Source organism: Cydia amplana, chromosome 24 (genome assembly GCF_948474715.1).
Source record: "Cydia amplana chromosome 24, ilCydAmpl1.1, whole genome shotgun sequence".
In the NCBI taxonomy this organism is placed as follows: domain Eukaryota; kingdom Metazoa; phylum Arthropoda; class Insecta; order Lepidoptera; family Tortricidae; genus Cydia; species Cydia amplana.
Genome location: NC_086092.1, coordinates 985,827 through 997,959, shown reverse-complemented (window position 1 = coordinate 997,959; position 12,133 = coordinate 985,827). Strand labels below are relative to the sequence as shown.

The window sequence follows — 12,133 nt, the reverse complement described above, 5'->3', positions numbered from 1 at the left end:
CGAACATTGACATTTCTTTATCTAGCTCGAAGTTTAAGAAACTATATTTTTAACTTTCTCGTACAATATACCTACTTAATAAAACCTAAAAGTTGCTTAAAAGTAAGAAGGGAGTAGAAGAATAAGTTATTTTTTAAATAATTTATTGTCTTAATTCTAAGTAAAATAAAAATAAATCAATACTTATGTATTATTTTAAATAACTGACATCTAGTTTAAGAATATATTAGTAGTAATCTAGTTTGTATCCTCAGGATAATCAGGATATACAGGGTGGGTTATGTAAAGACTAACCATACTTTTAACTTTGAACTATTCCAACTAATAATAGCAAAAAACAATCAACTATTTTGGTATGTTTCAATTCGCCTAAAATGACGATTTTATTTTATTATTTATTTTAAACTTTATTGCACAATATAAAATAAGTACAAATGGCAGAATTAATGCCTAAAGGCATTCTATACCAACCATTTATTGGTATAGCCATTTTTTGCGTTTTTTTGCGATTTCGGCGTAGCATAGCGAAACTTGTTAAGTAGATATATATATGTATGTATATATACATACATATATATATATATATATATATATATATATATATATATTCAGTTCTTAGAGTGTAGTCAGTCTTTACAGACTCAGCCTGCAAATTATTATTATATTTGCTTCTTATGACATCTAAAACTATATTACCATTTTATTTGTTTTATACATTATTAAATTATTACTAAGTACTTAAGACTAAATAATTCATCTGTAAATTAAAAACATGGGCTCAGCCTAAAATTGCGAAAACAAAACTACTATTTCATACATTTCGGCTGATTAGATATCGATATTTTCTATGAGACAGGCAAATTTTTCCGTTACAATTTATAGTTCGTTTTTTTAGCATTAGAAAAAGACTACGCGATCTTGACGTGTCTTTTAATTGAAAAGCGCCTTTTAAAAATCAGCAACTATTACTTATGCTAAATAATGTAAATAATTGTATAAGATTCATAATTGTTACATATTTGCCGTGACCTATATTATTCAATAGAATTAGACGTCAAGATTTACCTTTTTTCTAATGCTAAAATCTGCTATAGGGGATGGTACCATAGTGAATTTCGTTTATTATCCCAGCACAGTGTGGGTAATTCACCCTGTATATTTGAACTAGTAGAGTGGATCAAAAACCTAAGTACGGACTAGGTTTCGGATCGAGCTGTGAGCCTTTCGCGAAGTCCAGAATAAACGAATATACCATCTGAAACAAGATAATACATACAATATTAATAAAAAAACCGGCCAAGTGCGAGTCGGACTCGCGCACGGAGGGTTCCGCACCATCAACAAAAAATAGAGCAAGAAAAGCAAAAAAACTGTCACCCATCCAAGTACTGACCCCGCCCGACGTTGCTTAACTTCGGTCAAAAATCACGTTTGTTGTATGGGAGCCCCACTTAAATCTTTATTTTATTCTGTTTTTAGTATTTGTTGTTATAGCGGCAACAGAAATACATCATCTGTGAAAATTTCAACTGTAGCAATCACGGTTCGTGAGATACAGCCTGGTGACAGACGGACGGACGGACAGCGGAGTCTTAGTAATAGGGTCCCGTTTTTACCCTTTGGGTACGGAACCCTAAAGATGAGTAGTAGTAGTGTACCGGCATGGCGTCGGGTACGACAGTGCCGTGGAGGCGCAGGCGCAGCGCGGGCAGCCGCTGGCGGTTGCGGCGCCGCACCGCGCGCGCCAGGTACACCACCAGCTCCGCCGACACGCCACTACACTTCTGGATGTTCAGCATCTGAACAATCATATTTATTTTTATTTATTTATTTATTTAACATTTTAAATCAGGCAACAAGGGCCCATATTACAAATACCTTACAGACTAACATATATATGCATTTTATATAAACTTAAAAAACTAAACACTATTTAGGCGACAAAACGGCGTGGCTCCGTTGAATCGTCTGGTCTTGTGTCGGATTCGACAGTTTGCCCCGGAACCTCCGAAACACGACACCCTTCGGCCAGAAGTCGGCACGCGCACCACAAACGAGTTGAAGTGCACGTAGTGGCGCGATCGATATTATACAGGGTGGCCCATTTAGATCGGTCAGTATGGGAATGTCTGAAACTATAAGACATACGAAGATCTGTTCTTAGGAACCGTGTCATCGATTTTAATAACAAGAAAAATTGCATTCATACATTAAAAAAAACCTGTACTCAAAATAATAAAAAGGCGGTGGTCATTTCGAACACTTACTAAAATAAATTTAAGAATATGAAAACAATGCATTTTATTCTTTTTAGACATCATGTTTCATAGTAAAATTTACTGCTTAAGACCTACACAATCGATATCTAAATAGAAATAGTTTTAGTTTTATTTTTCAAAACGTTCTGGTTCGATTCCCGAGCTGAGTACAGGTTTTTTTTTTAATGTATGAATGCAGTTTTTCTTGTTATTAAAATCGATGACATGGTTCCTAAGAACAGATCTTCGTATGTCTTATAGTTTCAGACTTTTCCATACTGACCGATTTAAATGAGCCACTCTGTATACCTAACTATAGGTAGGTTATATGTAGGGAATGCAATCTCGCACCAAGATTGGCGGTTCGAGATCTCGCACGAAAAATCTGAATCGAGATAGGGTGTTTCGAGATCTCGACCGTCACACTTTCGAGACCGAGATTAATCTCGACGAGATCGATATTATACAAAGTAATTACCTAAAAATGTCCTAATCTGGTCAAAAAACTCTAAGAATTCTGTAAACACTACTTATTTAGGGTTCACCATGTTATGTATTGAAAATAAAAATAACAAATTTAATCAACATTTAACAAAAAAACTACTTACAAGATAAGTCTTATTTAGCTCTAAGTCGCACGTAATCTTGTTAGAGTCTGGCTAATGAAAATTGAGCCTGAGATAACGCGGGAATTTCAATAAAAACCGCACCTGGCAATAAAATTACTATGAAATTAAATGACAGCTTGAAACTGGCAGCTTATTTGATAGGAAAAAAGTTGCCTTATAAAAAGTTTTAAATAAATCTCAGGCTCAACTTTCATTAGCCAGACTCTAGTAAGAAAAAGTGGTAATTATTATTTTTATTTATACATACATAATTGTAACGTGTTTCACTTAGAAAATCAGCATTTTATTGTCGGCCAAGCAGCACCTGTTTGTTGCAAAAAGGCCAACAGCAGAAAACGCTCGCTCATTATTTCGCACATATTCCGCACAGAGTGCGCCACAGTGCTATTATCATCGGCTAAAGCTGGCTAAACATAATAGTACTGCCAGAACAAGATGAATCTAAGGTAAAAAGATTACTCAAAAGAAGTAATTCACAGAGATCAATCTTTCAATCTCGTTCGAGATCTCGAAAATTGTAATCGAGATCTCGACCAAGATTACATAAATCGAGATTCTCTATCAACGAGATTGAATCTCGCAAATTCGTGCGAGATCTCGAAATTGCGAGATCGAGATTGCATTCCCTAGTTATACGTACCTATACGCATACATAAGGGGCACAAAAAATACTTCCATCATATTTATTTTTATTGAATAAATCTGTTATTTTTGATTAGTTTTCGTAAGAGCTATCACGGTTCATGAGATACAGCCTGGTGACCGACAGACAGACGGATAGTGGAGTCTTAGTAATAGGGTCCCGTTTTTCCCTTTGCGTAAGGAACCCTAAAAATGGTATTTCGAGACCCTTATTAGTTTTGAACCACCTATCCAACGATACCCCACACTATTGGGACAAATCAAAAACTTAAAAAAATAATGATTCAAAGATAAAAGATTATTATTCGTGCCGATCACAAAACATGTACGGACATGTACATTACAACAACAGCAAGAAAAGAATAAATCAATAAGTGTGCATCACGAAATGGACCCAACTCAGCATAACGCTAGCTAAAGCACTTTGTATGGGACATACCCAAAAAAAATTTTTATAGTATTTATTTCATTGACATAGATATCTACGAGGGGTATTCAAAATATTCTCGGTATGAGAATGAAAACAAACAAGTACGAAAAGTTTGATATTTTTATTTTTCAATATACTCCCCCCCTATGTTCATACACTTAAAAGATCGATCAATTATTTTTTTTAATCCCTCGTAAAAATATTTTTTATCTTTCGTGTAAAAATGCTCCTCCACTGCCGCCTTCAATGCTTCATCGTCAGAAAATTTATTTCCACGCAGATCCTTTTTAAGATTGGGGAGCAAAAAGAAGTCGCTGGGGGCTAAGTCCGGACTATACGGTGGGTGAGTAACAGTTTTAAACCCACATTCAACAATAGCTGCCTTGGCAATATGAGCAGTATGGACGGGGGCGTTGTCATGCAGAAGCAGAATACCTTTGGTTAACTTTCCTCGCCTCTTTTCTTTAATTACATCCTTTAATTGACGTAGAATGTTAGCGTAGTACTGTCCTGTGATATTTACACCTTTTTCTTTATAATCGATTAGTAATACTCCTTCACAATCCCAAAATATCGTGGCCATGACCTTGCCAGCTGAAGGGATGACCTTGAACTTCTTGGGATGAGCTGAACCCTTAATGTGCCACTGCATGGACTCTTGTTTACTCTCTGGGTCATAATGATGAACCCAGGTTTCATCTCCAGTAACTATTCTTTGCAGCACCTCATCAGGATTTTCACCGCACAGGTCAATAAAATCGGAACAACAAGCTACACGCATGTCTTTTTGAAGCCGAGTCAGCATTCGCGGAACCCATCTTGCACTTACTTTTGACATATTAAGATGGTCATGTATAATATCATGTACGGTACCAATAGAGAGATTGGTTACTTGTGCTATAGATTTTACCTTCACTCGACCATCTTCCAATATAAGTTTTTCCACTTTATCAATATTTTCTTGTGAAGTAGCTACTACAGGCCGGCCAGGTCTAGGGTCATCTTCAATACTCTCCCTTCCGCGTTTAAACTCGCTTGACCACTTTTGAATGGTAGATAAAGAAGGAGCAGACTCACGGTAAACACAATCCATTTCCTCTTTTATGGTTTTTTGATTTTTACTCTGTTTTGTCAAGAATTTTATCACGCATCGATGTTCTAATTTAGTTAACATTGTCAATTCGCACAGGATGTTCATGTTTGTTCAGCAATTGCAGAAAAACAAAAGACTATCTCGGTTCGAATTATACTTTTTTTTAATGTCAATGAATAAACCTTAGCGGCCAGTAACGAAAGAAATTTTAGAAGAGGTCGTAAGATATCAATACCGAGAATATTTTGAACGCCCCTCGTAGGGACTGGCTTTACGGGCAATAAAAATGAGGCATGACAGGGGCCAGTACAGCGGTGTGAAATCGCTACAACGCGATTGGTTGATGAGTTCCCATCACGCGCGCGATTGGTCGCAACTAGTCGCGTTAGACTGCGCGATTGGCTGGATTTTTATTTTTTTATTTTTATTTATTGCAATTCACATGTACATTACAGGTTTTCCAAGTACTTAAGAGTATAGGTAGGTACACAAATGACACATGAAACCCTGATGGGCGCAGCAATCAGGTAGATATGTAAACAATACTAGTCGTTTCGAGCATAATTTCATCAATTGCAGGGTGGATTGCAATTCAATTCGTGGGTAGCACCGCTGAACTAGTACGATTTTTAGTGCCCCATTAGCCCGTCCTTAGATATTATACGTCAATGATTTATTCCCTTTGGGTACGGACTACGGAACCCTAACAAGGTATCTCACCGTAAGGAAGGGGAGGAGCCGTATGATGGTCTCGACGTCCTCGTCTGACACGTCGTCATTATCCGCTATAGCGAGCTCGCTCATCATTTTAGACGACTCGCACACTTCGGTCAAGCCAGTCATTGTCACGCCTACAATTAAACGGCATTATGTAAGGCACACATTTTTATTACAGTACATATGGCCCTATTTTCCCGCACTAGTGCTTAAATTAGCACTTTTCGTGTGTATGTCAAAAGTTTAAAGGGCCATATATACTGTAACTCGTGTCGATTTAAAACACTCCCTTCGGTCGTGTTTTAATTTACCGCCACTCGTTTCGAATTTCCTCTTTACCGCACTTGTATCGCGTAAATAACTATTTTGAAATAATATTACAAGCATTCTTTGCCATAACTGATACATTAATAAGTCCCAAAATGGACGACTCTATTTATAATTTACGTGTGTTTACTAGGCTCCTGGTGTTCTTAGTTTAGTTTAGACTGTACTTCCCAGTTATTAATATGTTTTGTGTACCTAAGTATTATACAATTCTTGAATCAATTATATATATAACTAGCGACACACCCCGGCATCGCACGGGTTAACAAATTATACATAAACCTTCCTCTTGAGTCACTCTATCTATTAACAAAAGCGGCCAAGTGCGAGTCGGACTCGCCCATGAAGGGTTCCGTATTTAGGGGATTTATGACAGACAGACATGACGAATCCATAAGGGTTCCGTTTTTTGCCATTTGGCTATGGAACCCTAATAACGTAACGTAAGAGAAAGTTATTTAAGAACCTACAAACTTACCTTTACAGTACGACACATCAAACGTAACCAACTTATTCCCTCTCGCTATAGTCTCCAACCAATCATCATTCACATTTTTATTCCGCCTCAAATTCAAATGCTTCAGATTTTCCAACCTAACATGTACTTTCAACTGCCCGTCCAAAACCACCTTCTCATAACCACATAATTCCAAATGTTCCAATTTTGGCATCACATCTAATAATAAGTGGACATTTTTTAGGACTTCTGCGGAATTTCTAGATAAATCTAATACAGTTACTTCTTTTAAATAATCTAGAACAGAAAGTAGATGTTTATAGTCTAAATTTGGACAGTTTCTGAGTCGCAGTGATTTTAGGTTGGTTTTTAGGTGTTGTAAGAATGTGCCGGTGACTTTGTCGTTTCCTATTATAGTTAGTTCCTCGATTGGGTTGCTTTGGATAAGGATAGTCACGTCTTCGTCGGTGGCCTGAAAGAAAATAAGTTTTTGGCAAAAAAAACATTTTTGGTACAAGCTTTTATCGCTGACTGTACTTTTTCCATAGGCAACTAATACTCATCGAGACAATTCTAAAAACCCCAAACACAATTAGGTTGCGTTGTTTCATCACAGAGTTCCTATGGCCACCTCCTGTCTCCATCATCAGATCAGCTCGATGGTATCATAATATTGCACTGTCATACTTGGAACACAATTGGCAAAGGTGAATGAATAAAAAGTCTCCGGCCCTAGCCCTTGAGCTGGGGGGGAGAGGGGGGTTTGAAGGTACCACTTTTCGTTTTTTCGCTTATATCTCGGAAACTATTATGCGTCCTAGCGACATCATCATCAACATTATACAAAATGTAAGCTGCACACAACTTTGGGAACAAATAAATAAATAAATAGGTAATAAAATATATAAAAACCGGTCAAGTGCGAGTCGGACTCGCGTTCCAAGGGTTACGTAGTATTCCGTACATTACCCAATTTTTAACAATGTATTTTATTATGTAGAACGTGAATGAAATGTCTTTAAAAAACCCGTAGGGGTCCGGATCAAAAACTATGTAATAAGTCCGACTCACGCTTGACTGCACATTTCTAATAGGTTTTTCTGTCATTATAGATGAGTAGAGAGAGTAAAGAACTATTTTGTGTATTTTGTTCAAAAAATTTAGACAGTAGTTTCGGAGATAAAGGGGGGAGGGAATGGTCGGATAGACAGACAGTCGCAAGAGTAATCCTATAAGGGTACCGTTTTTTACTTCTGAGACCCTAATAAATTGACATATATTTCAGTTTATAAAATGTAAGCTGATTAAATTTGCTACAGATTTTGGTTAAATAGTTACCTGTTCCCTGTCCTCATCTTCCGTGACGAGGTTCCTGAAGGCGACCCGTCTGAGGTTCCGCAGCCTTCCGATATCAACGTTGGCTTTCACTACTTCCCGGTCCGGGAACCCGTAAAACTGAAACAAAACGATCCATTTACTTCAGTTTAGTAGTAGTTATTACTAAGTGAATCCTGGAATTTCTGGATACCTGACCTTAAAGGATCTGCAAATTAATCATATCTATAAATTTCCAAATTTGTGGAGACCGAGCTTTGCTCAGAAAACATATAAAAACTCAAAAATGCGCGTTTTCCCAGAGATTATACCTAGCTAGATCGTTTTTTCGCCCCTGAAAACCCCCATATAGCAAATTTCATCGAAATCGTTAGAGCGGTTTCCGAGATCACCGAAATATATAAATAAATAAACAAAAATTGCTCGTTTAAAAGGTAAGGTATAAGATTCCACTAGTTTCAGTGGCTCAGATGTATAAATAAAATGTGTATCTGCAACGACTGCAACATGGAGCCTGCAACATCAAATAGCGCTGCACTCTAGTTTTGTGAATAGCCTTTCAATTGCTGTTTTACGTTTTGTGACCAACATTTCCACTAGGTCACGCTTCCCCTGTGTGACATATAGTCCCGCATTGTGTGGCAATTTATTCCACTTTGTGACGTTTCCATTGTGTGACGAGATTTTTGGCTTTTTTTTTTATACCACATAGGTGGCAAACAAGCATACGGGCCGCCTGATGGTAAGCAGTCACCGTAGCCTATGGACGCCTGCAACTCCAGAGGTGTTTAATGCGCGTTGCCGACCTTTTTTTTAAAAACCTGTACACTCCTTTTTTGAAGAACCCCATACCGTAGACCCTCGGGAAAACCTCGGAAGGGAGCTCATTCCACAGCCGGAGCGTCCGCGGGAGGAAATTCCTCTTAAACCGCACAGTACGCGACCATTTAGGCTCTAGGGTGTGTGGATGAACACCCTGCCGATGGCGAGCGGTGCGGTGATAGAAAGCTGCCGTTGGCATCATGTCAAACAATAGGGATGTTGACACATGTTGAATTTTATAACAAAATCTAGTAAAATAGATAGCAAACGAGCAATTTATCACAATAATGTGGATAATAAAATAAAATATTGAAAAATTACAAAAATACAGGACCTGAAAGTTTCAAAATTTAAGTTTTTTTTAACTTCCAAAAACGATAAAAGTAAGGGTACCATTCGATTCCTTACATTTCACCAAAAACAATATTGTATAGCAACTATATACATAAACGCAATATTTCACCGACAAAAACGCAATTTTCTTGTTTTGTCCATACTACAACGTGGGCGATGACGTCACGGCCTCTGGCCGTTTTGTATAGGGCGTTTCGCGAGTGAAGTGCGACTGTCGGACTTTGACTACAATTTCTGACTTTTGTGTTACTTTAATGCAATGGGTCCCATATAGACATTTGATCCTAAAAACAAACCCGATCGATTGATACCATAAAAAAAAATTAGTCATGTAGCCTATTCTTCAGAGCACCGACGAAACTCACTGTAATCTCCCGTATATTGGGGCACAGCCCCGCAACGTCCGCGAAGCTCCCGGCCGTGCAGGGCGCCGCCTCCACGCCCGTCCCCCACTTGTACAGCGAGGAGCAGTACCAGGGGTCGCGGCTCTCGTCGAGCGGCAGCAGGCGCTGGCAGCGGCACAGGCGCGGGGGCGGCGGGTGCCAGGGCGAGGTGATGAGCAGCTTGGAGCGGAGGCGGCGGGCCCCTGTGACATTTTTTTTTTTTTTTTTTTTTTATATGCCTAATAACGTTTTCGTAGCGCTACCATAGACTTTCCTAGTCTCTAGACCAGTGGTTCCTAACCTTTTCAGTCCGGTCACACCTATGACTAACTAGGGAACCTGATTTTACCCCTCCTCCCAATGGTAATAAAAAAATAAAACGTGTACGTTTGTTGTATTGTTATATTAGGTTAGCTTATTACCCCCGTAAAATACCAGTTTTACCCCCACGGGGGTAATTACCCCCAGGTTAGGAACCACTGCTCTAGACGAAATGACATTATATAACCATAAATAGGTTATACTCGTACTTGAGGAGCACAAAAAATACTTCCATATTTATTTCTGTGTCTACGAAGAAATCTGTTATTTTTGATCGTTGTTAAACATAAGGTCGTCTCTTTCTCTTTCGGTGTGCGGGAGCTCGTAAGCACGTGCACATTTCTCGTTTGTCCAGCCGCGACTAAAGGCAACTTGTCCAATTTGTCACAAGGTAAGCGCTTTAATTTTGGAACGCCTATAACCTATCTTGAGTTATAAATCATTGTCTAGACGGAGTTTAGAGCAATAGTTTCATGAAACCGATGCTGTCAAAAATACTGGGGTGCGGGGGACGAGGTAAGCGAGTCCCGTGCCGTGATTGGTCCGTTCAAACACACGGACGTCACACAAAGACACTTTTGACTCGAAAATGGAGTAAAACTACCGTATATTTGTGGCAGAGGGGGTAGCGTTACTATGCTCAGTCTGGAGGATGTCTTGTCTGTGTAGCGCTACATACGTAGTGCGGAGATGACTGGGATATAAAATGTATTGGAGGAAAGTCTGTCATAGCCTCATAGGGCAAGATATCTCGTATCGTCCTTGTAGCTTCCTCTATGTACGATTTTGTACTAAAATAGTTGTCACAGTGACAATAGTATGACGTCTCTAGCTACTTTTATATTGATTGGGGGTTGTGCACAAATCACGTGAGGTGTTTTCGGTAATTTTTTTACATAATCTCACGTGTATACTATTGTTTTTTTTTCATCTGACCTCATTTTAGGATCATCATCATCAGCCTACTCTCGTCCACTGCTCGACATAGGCCTCTCCTATTGCACGCCATTGAGCACGATTTGCGACATCTGATCCAGCTCTTGACTGTATTACCAATAAACTAAATGGCAGGGTCCGAAAAAAGTTGTGCAAATTACCTACCTCTCAAATAATGATGTACAGCGCTCCGCCACCGCTGGCAGACCCGCTCGGAGCGCAGCAGGTCCCCCAAAGGCACATAGTCAAAAATGGCGCGCCCAACCAGGTCCACATTCAGCAAGTCTAGAATACTCACTCTACGTATTCGACGGCGCTTTGGTGGAGGGCCGCAGGTACAACTGTAACGGTAAAATTGTTTTTTTTTTTATAATCTTAATTTTTAAAGGGGTTTTGTCACACAGTGACTATGTCACCCCTGTAGTGAGATCAAGTAATAATGTAGAAGCGTAGCATTACTAAAAAATAAAATTGGTTTTAATGACACTTTTACCTAATTTCTATGGCCGCTTGGGCAGGGATTGGTACCGGTTTTTGGCAAAAACTTCGAAATAACTATATTTTTCGATTTTTTTATACTCAAAATGTAGGACTCCGTTGTGTTGTTAGGTAACGACTTTGTATTATTAGATTGCTCAATTGGAAATGAAATAATTAGCAAAGAACGAAAAAATACAGTTTTTGTTCCCATACAAAACATACCGGTATCCAATCCCTGCTTTTGAATCTCTGTTAACTCTAGAGACCTCGCGATATGAACATTTTGCCACCCGACAACGCAAGTCACGCTAAGTGATCTGAGGGGCTACCGCGAAAACCGATTTTCTCAAATTGCGGGGACCTTTCTCTTTTACTCCGATGAAGGCGTAATCAGAGTGACAGAGAAAAATACCCGCAATTTGCGAACTTCGGTTTTCCTGGTAGTGCCCCTGATTCAAGCCGAATTGAACATGAATATTATAATTCAGTTTACATGATTTAAATAAGATAATCATACTAAATTTACCAGTAAAATAAGTGTGTTAACTTCAGAATGAAAGTAAACTATGGATCTTTCCTCTGGGTTCTCTTAAACGCCTCATAATAAATCAGTGACCTTATGTTAAACAATAAAGGAACAATAACATTAAAGTTAACCTAACTTTTATTTTGTTTTGATGGTATTTTATATTTCTTATTTGATTGTAATATCTTTTTACATTATATGATTAGCACTAGTAGGCCACATGTCTTTGAATAAGATATCTACTAGTTCCAATAGGTTATTTAAGGTACAATAAAATTGAATAAAATATAAAGTAACAAACCTGTGTTCGGTACAGTATCCCTCCGGTTCCATTGCTACAGACATTTTCTCACTATTGCACTATAAATTGTGTCTAAGTAGAATAATAAGGCTAGAGACGTGTAAATTTAGTTTATTATTTAC

The 12,133-nt window shown here is 38.4% G+C and overlaps 1 protein-coding gene across 1 annotated transcript; it reads right to left on the bottom strand.

Annotated features, from left to right (window-relative positions):
- Nucleotides 1-1,143: 1,143 nt before the first annotated feature.
- On the bottom strand, nucleotides 1,144-12,133 carry LOC134659141 (uncharacterized). Its single transcript, XM_063514770.1, has 8 exons — nucleotides 12,012-12,133; nucleotides 10,870-11,045; nucleotides 9,430-9,650; nucleotides 7,892-8,008; nucleotides 6,575-7,025; nucleotides 5,773-5,903; nucleotides 1,659-1,799; nucleotides 1,144-1,255 (listed from the first exon to the last, which is right to left on the bottom strand). Exons 1-8 carry the CDS (start codon nucleotides 12,053-12,055, stop codon nucleotides 1,178-1,180), a joined length of 1,359 nt encoding a protein of 452 aa, XP_063370840.1. The 5' UTR covers nucleotides 12,056-12,133; the 3' UTR covers nucleotides 1,144-1,177.